The 21,875-nt window shown below is 41.3% G+C and overlaps 1 protein-coding gene across 1 annotated transcript in view; it reads left to right on the top strand.

The window, feature by feature from the left end:
- The window catches only part of LOC129746328 (T-box protein H15-like), a 222,838-nt gene that overhangs the window by 142,333 nt on the left and 58,630 nt on the right, over nucleotides 1–21,875 (top strand). The window contains exon 4 of the mRNA XM_055739928.1: nucleotides 21,520–21,805. Within this exon, the coding sequence (XP_055595903.1) occupies nucleotides 21,520–21,805 (286 nt within the window). The remainder of the gene's footprint in view (nucleotides 1–21,519; nucleotides 21,806–21,875) is intronic.

Here is a 21,875-nt window from a genome sequence, read left to right as displayed (position 1 = left end):
GCAGAATCTGTGAACGACAAGAGACCCGGTAGAACGAACAACGGAGGATAAGGTTATAGGAACGCTAATCACCTGTTAGCGCCCTTTAAGCGCGTTGAGCAACGTTCGGCGTGCTCTACCGATCTTTGAAGACTCTGCTGTTGATACCGATGTTGTTGGCCTTTCTCGATGGTGGCCCATGAGATGCTGCGACGATGTACGATAGTTGGTGATCTGGAATCGACAAAAGACCCGGTAGATGGAACGATAGGAGAAAAATGATAGGAACGCTAATCACCTATTAGCGCTCCGTTAGCGCGTTGAGCAACGTTCGGCGTGCTCTACCGGTCTTAGAAGATTCTGCGTTGTGGCTTGGTAAACAGCGATGAATACGTGGTGACGATGTAGTGATGATGTAGGGTAATGGTAAGATAGGATCTGCAATCAACAAAGAACCGGTAGATCGAACAAGAAAATGTGACAACTTGGAACGCTAATCACCTATTAGCGCTCGACATGCGCAGTGAGTCACATTCGGCGTGCTCTGCCGGTCTTTGTAGAAGAATCTCGATGATGGTGAGGAATAACAAGACGTCTAAGGATCTGGAAGCAACAAAGACCCGGTAGATCGAACGATATGGATGAAATGATAGGAACGCTAATCACCTGTTAGCGCTCCATTAGCGCGTTGAGCACGTTCGGCGTGCTCTACCGGTCTTTGTAGCCTTTTCTGGTCGTCGGTGGTTGTGACAACCATCTCGCTGGGCTGTCTTTAGTCCTAAAACCGGAACGACTCCATCTCGACCTGGATGAAGCTGTGCAAGGCGATCTAGTGACCGTAAGGTGGCGGAACAGGGCCGGTATTTCAGCGACGACGGATCGTAACACCATGCAGGTAAGTCGGACGGCTGTAGGTTACTGGAGAGTTTGCTGACTGCATTTTGCACTCCTGGCATGCGTCTCCAACTGGGCCCGTCTGTACCAATCTGGATAGCAGTTGTACGTTTAGCAGCGGCAGTTCTCCAACGATGCTGTGGCGACTTTGACCATTGAGGTATCCGGAACGGTTCTGTTGGCAGAACAGGTGTACAGTACTCCATAGCGGTAACAGAGTGCTGTGTGGCGAAAGGGACAACGTAGCAGCAGGATCCACAGACAGCGTCTTCTCCTTCGTCGTTGACCTTAGCGGCGCTTAGATAGGTGGCGGACAGTAAATTTTGTTGAACGACGGAACCGACGAGCAGCGTATCTTCGAGCGCGTACCCTAAGTTGGGCCCACAGGATGCGTTGAATACCACGCGTTCGTTGGTGGTTTTGCTGGCTTCCTTGAGCACCGGGTGATTTGGCAGATAGCAGTGTGGTTTGTAGTCTTCAACAGGATCGCTCTGGTGCGCTATTCCGAATTGGTCGTTACTTCCAGGAATCTTGTGGTGTGTATCTCTGGTGGAGTTTCGATGTGTGGCATTCGTTTCGTAATCTCCAAGGGTGGTTTGTGGATCCTTGAACCGGGAATGGTGGGTGAAGTATCCTTGATCGTGGATTTGAGTGGTGGAGGGTTGTGCTTCTGTTTTCTGACTCCCATCGGCGGTTTCCATTGGCCGGAACTCCCCAGGGATCGTTTCTCGGGTTTGATCAACGGTGGAGAGGAAGCACGCTCGCGGTGCGGTGGTGGAGCTGGAATCCACTTTGCCGGAAACTGTCCAGCCAAAGAGGGTGTCCACCAAAAACGGTAAACCGTTACCAAGGGAATGACGTACACCTGTGTGGAATTCATGGTAACATTCTCCACCGATGATCATGTCGATTGTTGCTGGAACGTTGAAGTGAGGATCCGCCAATGGAACCTTTGGCATTTTCCAGGCAGTTGTATCGATCAGTGATGTGGGAAGATGGGATGTTGGCTTCCTCATGACGAGGAAATCGAGTGTAGTGGAGAAGTCGCTGTTCCTGGATACGATTTTGGCAGCTAACTTTTTTCTGATGCGCTTGACTGACTTTCCAATTCCGGCAACTGCGATGTCCACGGGAGTTTGTTGGGTGGCGAGCTCGTTCGCCAGCTTCCTGGTGATAAAGTTGGACATTGCTGCGGAATCTAGAAGAGCTCGTACTGGAATCTTTCTGCCGTATCGGTCGACAACTAACAGAGAGACTGTCTCCAAGAGAACGGTTGAATCTGAATGCACGGGAAGATTTACTGTTGGTGGGCTAAGCAATCTACTGGTTCCTGGATTCGCTTGTGTGGCTTGTGATCCCTCGGATGAAGACTCGTTCGGTAGTGCTGCTTGGTCGTGCAACATTGTATGATGCTTCGCTTGGCAAATCCTACACAGGAACTTGGATTTACAGGATCTTGCCTGGTGGTTCGCGCGGAAGCAATTCCAACAAAGGCTGTGCTGTGTCACAAGCTCTCGCCGTTGGGAGCTTGACAGGTTCGAAAATGCTGGACATTGGTAAAGCGGATGTGTTCTCAAACAACAGTGGCATGACGAAGTACTGGATTGAGTTTCGGACGTAGCTGTGTTCACAACAGATCGGATGGGAACTGGTCTCTTCGGGATTTGACCGGCCACCTTGGAAACGGTGGGCAGTGAGGAACGATGCTGGAGATCGCTGTCCACGGATTTTAACATCCGGACCTGGTGAATGAGGAACTCGATGAGCTCGTCGTATTTCACCTCATCCTTCTGTCGAGTATCTTGCTCCCACGCACGAATCGTCGCCGAATCCAATTTATTCGTCAGGATGAAGATGAGCGGAGTGTCCCAATGATCTATCGGTTCACCTAACTTCCCCAGTGCCTTGATGTGTCGCTGGAAATCATCAACCAGTGTGTTGAGGTTTTGTGCGGACTCATGCTGTATCGGTGGAAGGTTGAACAGGCCTCGGAACAGCTCCTTTCTGAGGAATCGCTTGTTGTCGTAGCGCTTTTTCAATGCGTCCCACGTCGACGCATAGTTATCGGCTTGGATATCCACAGACTCGAACGGTTTTCTGGCCTCTCCTTCCAGTGACTGCAACAGATACTGCAGCTTGCTGACGATTGGTATGTCTTCGTTGCAGTGGATCATCGAAATGAAATTGTCGCGAAATGATATCCATCGCGATTCATCCCCGCTAAACTTCGGTAGATCGATTTTTGGCAGCCGATGATGGAAACTGGAAGACATACTATGAGAAGTCGATGCGTGCATGATCGTCGAACTCAGAAGATGCTCCCTGCTTTCCAGTTTAGACAGCAAAAAACCTTTCGCTCTGCAAAACCGATCCTCGAAATCCGCCCGGAACTCCAGATGCGCCTCGAACCGTTCTTCGCTATCGCCCATTTCGATGTCATTCTGCACGTTCATGAACAACTCGTTGCACTTGTTGAGCGCCTCTAAACGTACCGCAACCTGGCAACAATCTCGTTCGTAGGTGAAATCCGCTACGAACTTCTCCACCACATCTCGTTCGGCACACGCTCGTCGTCTCGTCAGAAGGTCCGCTGCTAGTTTTTTCTCCGCCTTGCTAGCCATCACTCAACACCACTCAAATCACACTCAAAAGCACCAAACGACCGTAAATGCCACCAATGATTGACTTTCGGATGATTTTTTATAAATAAATATTTTCAATTTATTTTTATTTCGTATGAGTTGCTATCCTTTTGGACGTTACTGTAGTCAGCAACTTGTATTAACGCCACCCAGAAATGTTAAAATCGCCACAAAATGAACTCCGAAAGCGATTTGAATTTTTTTTTCCAAAACTCCAATTTTTTAAAGTGTCGCTATACTTTTGTACGATACTGTAGTCTAGCAACTTGCCTCTATGGGTCTCGCCAATGCTTCACAGTATCTCAATGACCACTGGAAGTGAATTCCAATTTGTTTCAAAAACTTTCAATTTTTCAAGTGTCGATGTATTTTTGAACGACACTGTAGAGTGCACCACCCTAAATGCACTTGCACTTGCGCCTTGAACTGACTTTTGGCCAAGAAATGCAATTTGGTTAAAAAAGTTATTTAATTTTTCACGTGTTGCAATACTTTTGCGCTGTACTGTGTTGCAAAATGTTTGTACTGCAATGTAATTCTGTCGTTTGTTTTGATTCCACAATTGATTGCACCTAACTCGATTTCGCTGATTGCTGCAGTTTGCACTCGATTGCAAAGTGAAATGTGTGTTTTATTCGTTAGCCGATCAATAACAGGCCAGAATATTTATTCTGAGTGAGTATACCACAAAATGGCCTACCTTGTCGTGGATGTTTTACAAACCACAGCTGCTACTGCGCTCCCGGAAGATGGCGAATTTCCAGTTTCTCTGCCGGTCCTGATGTGTTTCTGTCCTCGAATCCGGTTCGAAGGACCAAATGTTCGGGCTCGGCCGATGGGGGGGTTCGGATTTCGAGGGATTTCTTCCCGTCTCCAGTCGACGGCATCCACCAGCAGCAGAAACTCAAGTAAGTCACCAATCAATTTCGCACAACAGCTCGTTCACCCGCTGGGGGAGTGATTTTGTTTCACTTTGGTGTACCTTGATTATAATTTCACCACTGCACAAGCCTTGCATTCGTTGCACCGAATGATTATCCGCGAATTTCGGATGTATTACATAGATAAGTCGCTTGATTGGACTTCAACTAATTTATTGGAGAATAAGTAAAACCCGTGCTGTTCGTTTAACTCTAGATTCTATTCTAACTTAAAAATGGCTAACCTAAACTATTGTCTGAGTCTCTCGGCGAAAGTTTTTTATGCTGCGAGAGAGTACATCTTATGCTAGGGTACATACACAAGTAATGGTGTTTGCGAACAAATTGATTAAAGTGTCAAGTGAACATAAAAAGGACACATTACAAACAGAAATCAATTAAAATTCCTGATCGCTTTAGTATCGATCACCAGTTTAACCGAAGATAATCTTTGGTTCAAATAATATTAAAAAAGTGTTTTTCGATATTGATTTCAGGCCAGCCAAGGTTCTTCTCACTGTAGTTGCATTATTTGAGGCACCTGAATTTCGCCTTTAGTTATGCAATTTAAGCAGAGCTGCATGTTATTTTCATCAATTTAATGGTGTCCTGAAAAATCCTGATTTTTTTCATCGCGGTGTCCTGATTTTTGTAAAAACCACCTGGCGCCCCTGCTTGTGACTCTCAGGCTGAGAAGGCGTTGACATTCAAGCCATAAACCGTTTATGATGCTTACGATGAGATTACCTAACATCACAGTGAGATTCACAAAAGGGAAAATCTCACTCAGAAAAATTTCAATCTCATGAGATTTCGCAACCTTGAAATATTCCGTACAATACCAAAAAACACAATCGCGCAGTTGGGGCCTACAACCGAAACCCGAACACCTTCATTCGGGATGTGGCTAAGAAGCTGCACCTAAGACGAAGTTTAGTGCAGCAGGCCAAAACTAAGGATGTTCTCGATCGTTCAAGGTGCAAAAGGCCCCTAATCCCGACGAAAAGCAGAACAAGTCCGCCAAAACCCGTTCCAGGAAGTTGTACTTCAGCATGCTGATGAAAGTTGAATGCTGCATCGTGGACGACAAAACATATGTGAAGGCCGACTTCAAACAGATCCCCGGCAACCTGTTTTTCACGGCCAAGGATAAAATCAGCGTTCTGGACGTCCGCACTCAGAAGATGTCAAATTTGCGAATAAATTCCTAGTGGGAAGCGGAGAGCACCTTTCGTGACCTAGGACACGATGAACGAACAGTACATGAAAGAGTGCCTCCAGAAGCGGTTGCTTCTTCTCCTAAAGGCCCGCAACGTCCCCACAATCTTCTGGCCGGATTTGGCTTCATGCCACTGCTCAAAGGACGTGCTGAAGTGGTATGCTGAAAATAAGGTCAATTTCGTGCCGAAAATGTTCAACCCTCCCAACACTCCGGAGCTTTGCCTCATCGAGAAATACTTTAGGTACATGCAAAAAACGGTTGATTTTCAGGTTGTGCAGAATCTTATGGCCGGGGTTAAAGCCAAGGTGCGGGCATTTGCGTATGGACAGTATATAAAAAATGGAGACCGCATATTATTTTGACTTCTGTGAAAAAAAACAAGTTTTTTAATTTTTTTTTAATTTGTGATACAGTGGATTTTTACAAATCATTGAAGAAAATTTAAACTAAACTAAATTTAAGATGTTTTTGAAGCAATATGCAAATCGATTTGCAGTATTTTAAATTTTTGAATTTAAATTTTAAAGTCCATTGAGTCTCTGGAATTAGATTATCTAGGCAAAATATAAATGTTTTATTGAAAGGAGGATAGAAATGAAATTAAGAATCATGTCTATCATGTTTGTTTGTTGGTTCATCAGTTAACAATGATTGCTTTCACTCAAATCTGATTCATTTTCTAACTGATAAACATATAATCATAACTAGAGGTGATAGACAAAATCTGACAAAAGATTTTAGTTCAGTACGCCAAAATTTTCCAAATTAATTATTTAGACATATGCACCAAAAATGCTATTCCCTTGAGTTATACTTAATAATTGATCAAATGATCCATAGATAAATCGATCACGGGGGAAAATATGTTGAAAAAGTCATCGGTTGAATCCTCGAAAAGGAACTTTTCTCAAACTGAAGAATAAATTACACACACGATGGACACCATTAAAACGGTTCACAACTCAACGAAAGATGCCATCATTCCCAGGCAACATGACACTGTGAAAGTTTTAAAAGCTTTTCATTACATGATGAGAAAGCTTTATTTTACTCCACGTTTGAAATAGTTTCAATTTCAGATCCAATAACTAAAAGTGGCAAATTACCATTGGAAGGAACGATATCAACCTGAGGGTAATTTCCAATTCATTTTCATCCTTCCCCCTTCGATAGAGAAAGAGAGTGTCAGATGTGCGGTGTAGTCGACAACTTCCTGCGCTGTGCATAAGGAAAAGTCATCATATGGCGCTTATTTATGCCATTTGGCTGCTGAAAGCCGAAAGGAAGTAAGACTGGAAAGCGCCTCGCCGATCCACTTAACCCACTGAAAGACTGAAGAAGGAAGGGCTGCACTCGGCTAATGTCTTTTTCCCAGCAGAAGCCATCAGGAGAACCATCGCCGAGTTCCGAGCGCTAGCTGGTCAAATTGGATGAATGATATACCAGAAGGAAGGAAAAAAACTGTATCAACTTTATGCAAACAGTCATCTACTTGAATGAATTCATACAGTTTGATGACGGTTATTACGATAAATTATTGAATCGGACATCTTTTTTTGTAGCCGTTGTTGAATTGCCACTTGTTTGCTCATTTCCGAGTCAGCAGTAGCGGTTCGAGAAGTGATTTGTATGAGGAAAAAAATTGGTTCATGTGATTTTTTTTCCGTCCTTCGGCTTCATATTTTCACATAACAACTACCGGGGACCTTAAACGGTTCTTGTCGTTGTTTTCATTATTGCTGCCGCGCGGCGCCCCGTTTTTGTTTATGAATGAATGACGATCTTTTTTGAAGTGCCACTTGTTTGAATATAAATGGCCTGACAGCTTGATGATGCCCCGGTAGCCAATCGAATCGGCCAAACGGGACCTCACAATAACATTGCACTTGCGCTGACTGGGACGGACGGACGTTGTTTGAAGACTCAATCAGGGAATGCAATTGGAAAATCATCATTTTCTTGTTATTCAGATGATATCCACAAGGACCGGGATGATTGCAACTGTGATTCAAATTGACACAATTAGACTGGGAAGGCTGTTATGGATGGAAGTAACGAGCTTCCTTTTGAGATGTAAGCGGTTCCATTATTTGTAATTTATTTTATTATTTTTTTATAATAAAGTCTTCTCTGGATTAAAGTTTTTAATTTTTAAATTTAAATTATAAGTTCAAAGTAGCTGGATTTAAATATTTCAAGACTAAGGGTTTAGCCGAAACTAGTCGACTACTGAAAACTAACATATGTGATCACGAGGGTCAACCCATTTGAATATGTCTTATGTGTAGGGTGTTATTGTGATAAATCTATATAATATAGGCAACATAACAACATCAAATATTGTGTAGGATCATGTTGAATAAATTTTGTTGAGAGAAACTATTGATTGTGCGAAGGACTCCTTAAAAAGAAACTTTTTGTGGCCCAAATTTCCCCCAAATTTTAATATTTGTTTATAAGCTTCCATGTGACAGTCGAACCAAACTAACAAACCCAAGAGATTACGTGATATAACAGACATTTTCAGCAAAATCATATTAAATCTGGTTTACTACTCATCAGGGTCGAAGGAAGGGAGGGGGGCGGGGTGCGATGGGAGCAATCGTCCTGGGTCCCCGAGGAAAAAAAAAGTTTGACATTATTTTGATCATACTGCTTCAAATTCTAGGAATTTGGGAAAGACAGATAAAACTAGAAAACTGGAACTTAAATGAAAAATAAACCAGCCCCCGTGAAATAATATCTCGAATAGTTTCACTCTAATCCCAATTAAAGGGGAGGCTTGTAGTATACATTGAAGAATTTTCCCGCTTTTATGCGAGTTGAGAAATTCAGAATTATTTTTTTCCAAAGCCTGACAAATTGGGGCATTTGACATTTTTCAACACAAACGAGATTTCTAATAACTGGCATCAGACCCATGCGAAGAACCCGTCCATGAGGGGGGTTTTCGAAATTCAAATTTAGCCAAAAATAAAAACTAACTAAAACAATAATAAATTTTACTGACAAAATTAATCACCATTCTTAAAATGAATCAGAATGAATGATACAAATCAATGCTATTTTATTATTTATTCAAAATCATGTTCCTTGTTCTGAACTAAAAAATTGCCTAAAATGAAATTCTAAGGAGTCTAGTTTTCAAATTTGAAATAAATATTTCCGAAACGCCAGAGGAATTAGGGGAAGCTTAGGGAAATTTATTCAATAGTTAATAATTGAATTTTATTTGATAAAGAGAAGAAAATATTTAATTTTATTTCAAGACTGCCAGTGATCAAAGTCAAATATATAATTCTTTTTATATTAAATTTCGTTCAATTATTCAAATAAAACGCTTAAAAAGTTCTGGAATTCAAAACAATAACTTAATATTTATTATACAACATGTTCAATTATACTGACAAAAAATAGATTGGAAAATGATCTGACAAAATAAAAATGAAAATGATGAATTACAAGTTTAATTTAAAATATTGAAAGCACAAAGATAAAACAAATATAGTTATCATTGCGCATTAAAATTTAACCTTAAAGTTGCTACTATGAATTATCGATAAATTAAAAATCATAATCTATTAAAACACATGACTTAATATAATGAAAATTAAAGAAACGTTCATAAATTTTCAATCGAAGGTTTTAAAGTTTGAAATTTCAAGACCTGAAAAAATTATCGTAATCAATTAGAATATTGGGTCCTGAAAAAGACCGAAGATGGAAACTGTGTTTTTCTTATGAAAAATTTAATTTCAAAGGCAAATGATTATGTCTTTAAAACACAAAAATTCAGAAAACAAAGACAAACTTATGAAAAACATTTCATATCATTAAAATAGTTATACTTTAAAATTCGGTAAATTTATTTGAAAATTCAAACGGAATATGACGATGAAAAAGATAAGTTTTTAAACATTTTAGAAGGATGTTTTTCAATAAACTCGCCTTATTATTTAAAAAACAAATAAGAAAGAAAAAAATGATAACTTAAAGGAACAGCATTTTGGTGCTTATGATTGAATGATTGATTTGGTAGATTTAGGCGTTCTGAACTCGAATCTTTGGTCAAATTTTGTCTATCATCCAGGAGTTTATAAGCTTTAAAATGTATCAGTTTTAAGTGAAATCAATCATTGATATCTGATGAGGTAACAAATGAACGGTTACAGAAAAAAATCTGATTTTTTTATTTTTTTTACTATACCAATTTAATTCAATTAAGGGATAATATTTAAAAGATGATGATGCATGATCTAAAAAAGTTAAATTCTACAGTTTATAAAAATTTGGAAAGATATCATTACAAGTATTTCTGACATTACTGACATTTTAGCAGAGTCCTTTTCGCGTTGCCTGTCTAAAGTCAGTTCCTTTTGCTCTCCTGAGGATGACATACTTATCATTGGCGACTTCAACATGCCCGGTCTAAAATGGTGCTCCTCTCGAAGTGGCTTTCTGTTTCCAGATCCTGTGCACTCTTCGTTCTCGACATCTTCTAGGGTATACTTAGACGCCCTGAGTACAGCGACTTTACGTCAGATAAATAATATCGAGAATGAAAACGGAGGTATGCTCGACCTCTGTTTCGTTAACGAAGGTTTCTGAATTCCGACGATTGACTATCAAGATTTCACAAACGTGGATTTCGAAACTATATCGCTCGTTCTTGAGTCCATCGAATGGGAAGTTGAGCTCGATCCTTCTGATCCAAATGCAGCTTCTGAGACATTTTCGAACATTCTTAACTACGTTATTGATCGCCATGTTCCGAAACGTAGGGTAGCTACTGATCTACGGGCTCCCTGGGTCACTAAAGAACTGCGGCGACTGAAGATGGCCAAGAAACGTGCACTCCGAAACTACAACAAGCACAAATCCCCTTACACTAAGGGAGAATACCGCAAACTAAACTTTGCTTATAGAATAGTCAGTAAGCGTAGCTACTTGAATTATCTAAATCGGTTACAAAGGAATTTCAAGACCAGTCCGAAATCTTTTTGGAAGCACGTAAAAAATCAACGGAAAGAACTAGGGCTTCCGTCCTACATGTTCCTTGACAGCGACACAGCGAATTCTGATCCAGAAATTTGTGAACTTTTTACCGAAAAATTTTCTAGTATTTTCACAACAGGGGGAATTGCCTTGGAGCAACTGGCCAGAGCTGTTGGGAATATATCACCCCTAGGGTCATCTTTGAATGGTATTCTGGTCCACGATGCAGCCATCCTAAAAGCGACAGCTAAGCTAAAAAATTCATCTTCTACGGGCCAGGACGGTATACCAGCTACTTTTTTGAAGCGTTTTATGCCATCTTTGCTGACACCTATCAGGCATATCTTTCAATCATCGCTGGACGGCGGAATCTTTCCTTCATTGTGGAAAGAAGCTCACATGTTTCCTGCCCACAAAAAGGGAGATAAGAGAGACGTGAGCAACTATCGTGGAATCTCCGCTCTATGCGCGATCGCCAAATTGTTTGAACTGGTTGTTTTGGATCCCATTTTCTCATTTTGCAAGCATCACTTCTCCAACGATCAGCACGGGTTCATGCCTAAAAGATCCACGACTACAAACCTACTGAGCTTTACATCGTTCGTGTAGGACAGCTTTGCCAAGAAAAGTCAAACAGACGCCATTTACACAGATCTCTCTGCTGCGTTCGATAAGGTGAACCACGAAATTGCAATCGCAAAGCTCGAACGTTTAGGCTTCTGTGGTTCCCTACTGGATTGGTTCCGGAGTTACTTAATGGGACGAAAGTTATCCGTTCGTACTGGTGAATCCTTTTCTAGGCAGTTCGTTGCTTCTTCAGGAGTGCCTCAAGGAAGTTTTTGGGACCGATCGTTTTCGTGATCTATTTTAATGATGTACTCTCGCTCCTCGGTGGCACAAAGCTCGCTTATTCCGATGACCTGAAACTTTTTCACACTATAAACGGCCAAGACGACATCAACTTCCTCCAACAGCAATTCACCGCTTTTGCTCACTGGTGCGATATCAATTGCTCGGTAATATCGTTTACCCGTAAGCGGCATCCTCTTCGTGCAGAGTACATCCTCGAAGACCAAACCATCATCCGGGTGGACCAAATCAACGATCTGGGCGTTATTCTCGACCGAAGGCTGGAGTTCAAGATTCATACGAACTATGTTGTCGACAAAGCTTCTCGAAGCCTTGGAATCTTGTTTCGTTTGCCAAAGATTTCATAGACGTATACTGCCTGAAAAGTCTTTATTGTTGCATAGTTCGTTCTATTCTCAAGTACACTTCAGCTGTTTGGTGCCCTTTCTATCAGAACGGAGCTGAAAGAATCGAGGCTATCCAGCGGCGTTTCTTGCGGTACGCTCTACGACACTTAAACTGGCAGGATCCGTTTCGTTTACCAAGCTATGAAAGCCGCTGCCGTCTCATAGGCTTAGATACGCTTCAAGCACGCCGAAATGCTACACGTGCTCTAGTTGTAGCGGACCTTCTCACAGCTAGAATCGACTGCCCCGAACTGTTGGAGGCCATACCTCTCAGCGTACGACCCCGAGGATTACGAAATCAGAACCTGCAGCTCTACGTTCCGATTCGCCTGAACAATTACGGGGCTAACAGCGCTTTCATCGGCATTCTAAAAACTTTTAATATGTTTTCCGAACATTTCGACTTCGACGTCTCAAGGTGTGTATTCCGAAGAAAAATTTTAAGTGTATGAAGTATTGTGTAGTCTTATGTTGATATTAATTTTAATTAAGTAATCATTAGGATCAACATGTGATCCGTTGATGTTTTAAACAATAAACAATAAACAATTACTGAATAAATTAAAAATTGAATTTATTTAAAACAATTATTTGCAAAATGATTAGGTTTTTTCTTCATAAATATCTAAAATTCAATTTGTTTTAAAACTTGATAAAAAATTGGAAAAAGTACACAATGAATACCTCTATAACGTCTATAAGAGGAAAGATGATAATTTTTTTTTTTGTTTTAAAGTTCTGTCAAAAAAACGCAGAAATTGTTTGAATGATTATGAAATATTTGCAAAAATTATTCAAAAAAGCTGATAGAAAAAATGAATATTTAGATCCAGGGCCCCCAAATCAGCCAAAATTAGCTTTAGAATTCTTCGCACCTTAAAGGATGTTAATTTTGTGGACTTTTGTAATTTATCAATACGTTTTTGAATGAAATGTTGAGCATTTAGAAGAACAAGAAACACAAAATAAAATTGAGACTGAAATTGGTTTGATGAGGGATATTTCATATCAGCACATTTTTTGTAAATCAAAATTGTTAGTAATAAATTAGAGGATCCCAAGTAAAACCGATGGTTTTTAAGACTTTTTAAGCTTCTAATGAAACCTAAACTTGGTCTAGAAACCTGCTTTCAAACTTCAAATGTTACTTTTGGATACTAGGTTTTAGATTTTGAGGTACAAAATAAGTATTCGATGAATTAATTTTCAATTTAAAATGGGTGATTTCTTAATTTGTTTGGTTACACTTCTGAATTAAAACCTATTTTAAAGCCGAGGTAGGATTTTTGTATGTCAAATTAAAAATTTAAATGCAAAAGATTGTTTGAATTTGAAATTTAAATTTACAATCAAAAATTACTTTCAATTCGTGAACTGCATATGGGTATGTAATGTCATTAAATAAAATTTATCTAGCCTAGGGTGATTGAAGATTAATTTCCGCCGGAGGCGAGAAAAATTTCTAACATACTTGTTAACACTTTTTTTTACACCTTTTAAGATCAAGTAATTTCTCTTTACTACTTTGAAAATTTGACATAGAAAAAATCTTCATGGGGGAGGGGGGGGGGGAGTTAAAACCCTAAAACCCCTCTCTCCCCGTTCGCACGGCCTTGACTGGCATTATCCTCCCAGAACAACCGCATTGCAGAAAGCAATTCAGAATCAACAACTTTGATCCCTGATGAAACGTTGGATCAAAAGTTATAGTTTTTGGATTCAATAAAACTGGAGTGATTTGTCATAAATTAAAATTATTACCGTTACCTTTTTTTTTTTATCTAAAAAGCAGAACGTCGGTTATCAAAAAACATTTAGAGTAACTTTATATGAAAATTTTGTGAACCATTCGATGCCTCGTTTTTATGTTGCCATTTAAAAAAATTTCACTGATTTTCACTTGATCCAATCTTGTGCTTTTTAGAAGTTCATTCAAAAATTTTGGGTGAAGAAGTGCATTTCTCACCAAATTTTTATCATCCATCCTTTTTTTGTCGAATTTGAGCCACTTTACCTATATTATCATGAAAATGTCCATGGTAGGTCAGTTGCCTCCTAAGACGATGTTCGTGAGTTCGAGCCGAAGTGTAAACATCGAACACAATTTTACAGTTTTTCAATGGCTGTTCGCCAACTGCATCGTTGATATTAGCCGCAAAAAGCATGAAGACGCTGAAACGATTAAAATCGAAACAATAAAAAGTATTTGAATAAAGGGTGTCCCCAATGAAATTGCCACACTATTAAATTCCTCTTACTGTTCAACCGCTGTAGCGCGCTGGGTAGAATTTAATGAAAATTTGGGTGGATTTATTTCAAAGTGCATTGTACAACCTGCAAGTTTTAAAGTCCTGTGATCAAAACTCGCAGAAATGGAGTCAAAAGAACAGCTCTTGCGCATTCATCACGAGAACAAGGATCTCTCGCATCGTTTCATCGCTAAAACTTTGGAAATCGCGAATTCCACGGTGTCACGAGTGATTAAGCGGTTCGAGGAACGATTGACCACCGATCGGATGCCCAGAAGTGAAGGAAAATATATTCCGTACAACACCAAAAAACACAACCGCATAGTTGGGGCCTTCAACCGGAACCCGAACGCCTCCATTCGGGATGTAGATAAGAAGCTGCATCTAAGACGAAGTTTTGGTCAGAAGGCCAAAACTAAGGATGGGCTTCGAACGTTCAAGGTACAAAAGGTTCCTAATCACGACGAGAAGCAGAACAAATCCACCAAAACCCGTGCCAGTAAGTTGTATTTCAACATGCTGATGAAAGTTGAATGCTGTATCATGGACGACGAAACATATATGAAGGCCGACTTCAAACAGATCCCCGGCAACCTGTTTTTCGCGGCCAAGAATAAGTTCAGCGTTCCGGAGTATGTCCGCACTCAGAAGATGTCCAAATTTGTGAAAAAATGGCTGGTTTGGCAAGCCATCTGCACGTGCGGGAAAAAGAGTGCACCTTTCGTGATCCAGGACACGATGAACGGACAAGTGTACACGAAAGAGTGCCTCAAGAAGCGGTTGCTTCCTCTCCTGATGGCCCGCAACGTCCCAACAATCTTCTGGCCGGATTTTGCCACATGCCACTAACCCAAGGACGTGCTGAAGTGGTATGCGGACAATAAGGTCAATTTCGTGCCGAAAATGTTCAACCCTCCCAACACTCCGAAGCTTTGCCCCATCGATAAATACCGGAAGAGAATGAAGCAGCACCTTCCTAAACGGTCTAAGGTAATGAAGACAGTCGAGGAACTGTAGAAAGTATGAGTGTAAATGCAAAAAACGATTGATTAATAGATTGTGCAGAATCTTATAGTCGGGGTCAAGGCCAAGTGCGGGCATTTGCGTATGGACTGTTAATACAATACGAGTAAAATGGTAAAATGAAGCTTAACAGTTATTTTTCAAATCCTGAAAATTTAATGGCAATCGGATAAAAACTCGAACTTTGCGAATCAATTTTATGTGAGGAAAGTTCAGTTCTGTTAAATGTATATTATAAAACACTTCTTATGATTTTGATTGATGGGTTCCTAAGAAAATCAAAAAATAACTTTCAGATCCTAAGGAAGCAAATCCTCTATGAGTGAATATTAGACAACAGTTCGTGAGCCCGAACCAGACATTATTATGGACAAATCATCTCTAACAGTCTGATGATATTCAGCACATATCTAGAGCGCTACGGACAAACCGGAATCGTAAAAATCGCACCACACGCGTCTCTCAACTTAACAAACTAGGACTTATGAGGTTGGCTCATCGGTTCTGTCGCTTGTTCATAATCTCTAGCCGCCGATCAGTCTGATATCGAGATTCGTTCCGGCCAGCAGCGCTCCGGCAGTGACCGAGACAACTATTGCTCTTTTTCACGCCACCACGCATATATTCGATTCGGTCAACCAATTGGTGGTTGCTGTTGGTGGTGGTGATTTATCGACCCCATTTGGGCAGTTTTATCTTGTTTTAATTAATTGAGATTATTTTCCGCTATTCGGGACACTTCCGCCAGTCCGGCCTGACCATTTTGCCCCCCCTAGCTAGCAGCGCGTTTTGGCAAAGGCGAGATGTCACCGATTGTCTCCTCGTTCGCTCGCTTGCTGTTTGAACGACGACGACGACGGCGGCAGCATTTGGATGGGCATAACGGAATTTATCGGCCACCGAGGCGCATTTTATCGCGTTCGATCACTTCGGATATGATATCGAACCGGGTGGCGTGTGTGGTGTGGTTCGGATTTTGGATTGGCTTCAGGGGGCTCTTGTTGGATGCTGCGTTTTCGAAAATGTGCTATAATGTTGAGTTGCTTGCTCACGACTCTCCATTTGCTCGGAATTTGTTATGGGTACCTACTGTACACAAACCGAATCGATACGATGGGTGGTGATGGATTTGATAAATTTGTTGATGTGTTTTGTTTTCCGTTTTGCCCATTCGTTGTAGCCAGTTTGGAATCGATTTTTGTTTGAGCACCGAGCTCATCGTATTGGTTTTCAATTTCATCGGGAAATAAAAATTATGTTAATAGAATTGTTTTCGAAAAGATTTATGGCCAAGCTACGTTTGAATCGCTTTTCGATGGATCATTTTCAAATTTGTTGGGATCGTTCGCCGTTTTCATAACTGTTTCGAATAATAAAACGCTCATTCGAAGTGTTATGAATTTAAAAAATACAAACAATGAAATTTTTTCGACAAAAAAAATCAAAATAAGCCGTTGACCGTGGCCTAGACGGAAGTGTTCAAGTCTCATAAGTCAGCAGTCATAAGATCGACCCCCATGATATCTTCTGAATGATGTAGGCCTAAGTGCTCAGTAAATTATACCTCTATAAAAAATCATGAAGTTTCACTGAGATTCTACATGACTGTGTTCGTTTTTTAAGGACTAATGCTTCTTGATAAAGTTTCCAGTTGTGCATTGAAAATTCTGAGTTTTGTAGATTTATTTCTGAAAAACCATCATCAATTTGAACAAATTTACTCTACTAGCTAAGCTCGGTGAGAAAATTTTTCGATGATTAATCCCTACCCATAATCTGATCCATTCAATTTCAGCCAATAAATCGTCAACCTTTTACAACACCTGATTAACAATTCCACCAAATCGCACCGAATCGAAAAAGGCTCCGAAGCACGAATTGAACTTCTGGAAATTCATCACATTCCTTTGCCATTGGTGCGCACAGAAGAAGGTGCCATACCCCCTGCTGGATTTCCGAGCGTGTTATAAAACTTTATAGTTTTATTGACGCATTCGTGGTGGTACGGAACAATCCGAAAGCGAAGCCCACCGGTTGTTTGCCAGCCGGGATGATGTTGTTCGATCGATGGTGTTGATGTGATTGGGTTGTTTGGTTCTTCACGCCATGCAGGCTTCTTAACATCGCTCGGTTTGATGATTTTAACACATTTTCACCGTTGCTTCTGGTCCCAACCGGGGAAGATTTGTTTGCCCTAAGGCTTCCCGTCAAAACCACCCGGTTATGGATTTCTCTGGGCGGCTTTATGACCAAAAAACCCCGGGGCTGATATATTATTGGACGGAATCAAAGCTGGTGGCATTCATTGGCCGCACTAAAATAAGCAAATCAAAAACGCGTTGTTCTTCACCATGTTGTCGTATATTTGTCCAGGGAAATTCAAACAACATCGTATCTGATGATGGGTTGAGTCTCTATCTCTCTCGTAATCACCTTCGTTGGTTCGGGTGATCTGGTTCCTGTTGATGATCATAGTGTCGTAAAATCGGTCTGACTGATTGAAAACGACGACGCGATCAAAAATCGTGTCAAAGTTATTGATTTTCATCTTGCCGGGCAAGGTGAACCAGCTGGTGGTCCCAATTGATTGTTTTATTGGTGCATTCGAAAGGATCACGAAGATTCGATTATGGCTCTAACTGTTAACTGAGTTAACTTTATTATTAGAGAAACATGAGATCTCAAAAAAAGGTGGAATATAAACCGAAAATATCTTGAATTTTTCGAAAAAGATACAACGGTTCACCGACAGGACTTGAACCCGCAACTTCCGTTTAAGGATGATGGCGTGTTAACCAATCACACCACAGTGAACGTGACAAAATAAGTTCCAGCTTGTGAAGGGGAAAACTTTACAAGACACATCAGTTAAGCATAATCGCTATTTACTGCGCTACCCATCATATATGAACCAAATTGAAAGTTCATGCCGATTCAGGGATCAGATTTACCTACCTACCTACCTACCTAAGGGTCCAGCGCCGATTGACCGGCGCATAGGGCTGAGATAAAAGATCTCCACTGCTGGCGATCCGGAGCCAGCGTCTTCACTTGCTGCCAGCCAAGGTTCTCGTCAACTGTGCGGATTTCTGCGGCTAGACTTCGCCTCCACGAGCTTTTGGGCCTGCCTCTTCTTCGATGCCCATCTGGATTCCAGTCAAGCGCCTCTCTGCAAATCTCGTTTTCTTCTCTTCGCAGCGTGTGTCCATTCCATCTCCACTTACGTTCCCGAATCTCGATTTCTAGCGCCTTTTGATGACACCGGCGATGAAGTTCAACGTTTGAGATCCAGTTGCCAGGCCACCAAGCGCGAATGATGTTCCGCAGGCAGCGGTTCACAAAAACTTGCAGTTTTCGCGTCGTCACCGCATATGTGCACCTGTTTCACACCCGTACAGCAATACGGATTTGACGTTTGAGTTGAAGATTCGGATCTTAGTTCGAAGAGAGATCTGGCGTGACCGCCAGATGTTTCGGAGACTCGCAAACGCAAATCGGGCCTTTCTGATCCGGGTTTCGATGTCCTTCTCGGTACCACCATCAGGCGTTATCTGGCTACCAAGATACTGGAAGCACTTCACTGTCTCAACCTGTTGTCCAGCTACCACGAAATTGGAACGATTTTCTGTATTGATTTCCATCGACTTGGTCTTTCCGACATTGATTTTGAGACCTGCTGCCTTGGAGCTTTCGGTGAGGTCGTCGAGTTTGCTCTGCATGTCTTGTTGTGTTTGGGCGAGCAAAACAATATCGTCTGCCAGGTCAAGGTCGTTCAGTTGCTCCATGGTTGAAGGATTCCACGGCAATCCTCGGTTTGGTCTACAGTCAATCGATCCAGTCAAGATCTCATCCATTACGATGAGAAAAAGCAGCGGTGACAAAATACATCCTTGTCTTACTCCAGCAGTTACCGGGATTGGTTCGGACAAGACACCGTCGTGCAAGACCTTGCACGAAAAAGCCTCGTACTGTGCTTCGATGAGATGGACTAGTTTCTCTGGGACCCCTCGTCGCCTTAGAGCCGCCCAGATGTTTTCATGGTTAAGTCGGTCGAATGCTTTTTCGAAATCAACGAACACCAGCAGAAGAGAGTCCTGGAATTCGTTGATTTGTTCCAGTATTATCCGTAGCGTTGTGATGTGGTCACAACATGATCGTCCGGATCGGAATCCAGCTTGTTGCCGTCGAAGTGTAGCGTCGATTTTCTCCTGGATCCTGTTCAGGATCACTTTGCAGAGTACTTTGAGGGTTGTACAGATCAAAGTTATGCCACGCCAGTTACCGCACTCTGTTAGGTCTCCTTTCTTTGGGACCTTTACGAGGATACCCTGCATCCAGTCGGCCGGGAATGTTGCAGTATCCCAAATGTCAGCGAAAAGACGGTGCAACATTTGTGCTGACAAGGCAGGGTCGGCTTTGAGCATTTCAGCAGGAATGCAATCGATTCCAGGCGCTTTGTTGGATTTCATGTCCTTGATTGCCGCTTCTATTTCAGCCAGCGAGGGCGCTTCCGAGTTGACGCCATTAATGCGATTTACTGTGGGCGCCTCGAGCTGCGGGTTCTGTTGGCCATTGCTATTTGTAACTCGGAAAAGTTGATCAAAATGCTCAGTCCAACGCTTGAGCTGATCTGTTCGATCTGTCAGCAGCTGACCTGCTCGGATTTTCAGCGGCATTCTTGCATTAGTCCTTGCACCACTAAGGCGGCGAGAAATATCATATAATAATCGGATATCTCCAATGGCGGCGGCTCTTTCTCCCTCTTCGGCTAGGGAGTTTGTCCAGGCTCTCTTGTCTCGTCTACAAGCACGTTTAACTACCTTTTCCAGCTCCGCATATAGTAAGCGGGCGGCTGCTTTGGCTGACCCGGTACATGCCTGCTCAATTTCGACTTTCGCCTTTCTCCGATCATCGACCATCCTCCAAGTTTCATCCGACATCCATTCACTTCTTCTTCCACAAACTTTACCGAGAGTACCATGGCTCGTCGTGATAAAGGCATTCTTGAGATCAGATTTACGTTTTATCAAAAAGAAATTATATGATTATACGGAATATAATAATAGAAACATCACATTTTTAATTACATGTTTATCGTATTTTTGTAAAGTAACCATACTTTGGCTAAAAATCACTTATTATTGCTTAATTTACAGAAAATTTTGCTTTTCAAAATTCACTTTTTTTATCTCCTTATAGGTAAAACGCCTTCAGGTAGGCAACGAAATTCAATTTCTTGGCTGATATCGCGGCAAACATGCGGCAGATTTTTTTTTCGTGTCGAATATTGGTGCACCTTTTAGACTCAAACAAGGACGACATTTGTTATAGTTATGCATTATGCATTCTTATCGTAATATGGGAGTCAGCAAATTAAAAATATGACATTTTGTTTTAATTTTCGGTTTATCTTAAAAGTTAACAGCATTCAAAATTTGAGCGTAAAACACGTTGTCTTCCGCCCATTTTTGACATAATTAAAATCTAAAGTTATTAAAATGGTTAAACTCAAGTGATTAAAATTTAAAAAAAAACTCAAGTTATTAAAATGGACATTGCTTAGTGAAGACAAAGTTTTAAAAATTAATAGCTTAAATAATTTTTTAAAGTTAAATATATGCATATCTTGTTAACAAAAATTTCAACAAAATATTGAATAAATAATAGCCAACAGTGTTGCATTAATAAATTCGCCACCATTACATGCAACCAAGTAGCAGCAGTAAGCTTAAAAGCCATTTACCTGGTCATTTTCCTTCGCCCATATAAGGGGAGGTTAAATATGGTCAAGGTAGAAAAAAACAACCAAGCGAACGATGTGGAAAATTGAAACCACTTCTAGGAAATTGACTTGGCTCTGATGGATTATTTCAATTACTTCGGGTTTGGTTGTAGGTTTTTTTTTTCTTCTGTTCATAAGAGATCTGAACTTGTCTTAAGCACCCCGTGGAAACTAGGTTGGACAGTTTGGTACCTTCCTGAGCTGTGCTTAAGCCGAAAGTTGTGTAAGCCTACCCGGTTCTTGGCGGATCTAGCCATGTGGCCTATAAAAATAATCGCTTCCTTTTGGACGCGGATGGTTTAGCTTTATGGGAAACAATTTCGCGGAACCGATTCCGTAAGATCTCTCTGCCAAGTGCTGAATAGTGGATGGAGGCTCGCTAAGTTGAGCGCTCGTTATCGGGTCGATTGTTGATCATGTTTCGGTAGCTTCGGCCTCTGTCGGCTAGAAATAATTGATTTTTCTTGCAGATAATTATTACTTGCTTTTATTGCTAAATATTTCATCACTTTTTGATATTTAATTCAAGCCATTTTCTTTCTTCTTCCTTACAACAGACGTATGTTCCCGACAATCCGAGTGTCCTTCTTTGGCCCCTTGAGGCAACTTACCCCGGCGGATAGATTTGCAGTCCTGATGGATGTCGTTCCTCTGGATAATCGACGCTACCGGTACGCGTATCATCGATCTTCGTGGCTAGTGGCCGGAAAGGCAGATCCGGCTCCTCCGGCGCGGCTTTACACACATCCGGATACGCCACTGGGACCGGATGCGCTCCGGAAACAGGTCATTTCGTTCGAGAAGGTCAAGCTGACCAACAACGAAATGGACAAGGGAGGACAGGTGAGTCGATTTGAACTTGAAATAATCTAGGGTTATTCAAATGTTTTCAACAGCCAATTTAAATTTATTT

Source organism: Uranotaenia lowii, chromosome 2, assembly GCF_029784155.1.
Source record: "Uranotaenia lowii strain MFRU-FL chromosome 2, ASM2978415v1, whole genome shotgun sequence".
Taxonomy (NCBI): Eukaryota; Metazoa; Arthropoda; class Insecta; order Diptera; family Culicidae; genus Uranotaenia; species Uranotaenia lowii.
This window is presented reverse-complemented; position numbering and strand designations above follow the sequence as displayed.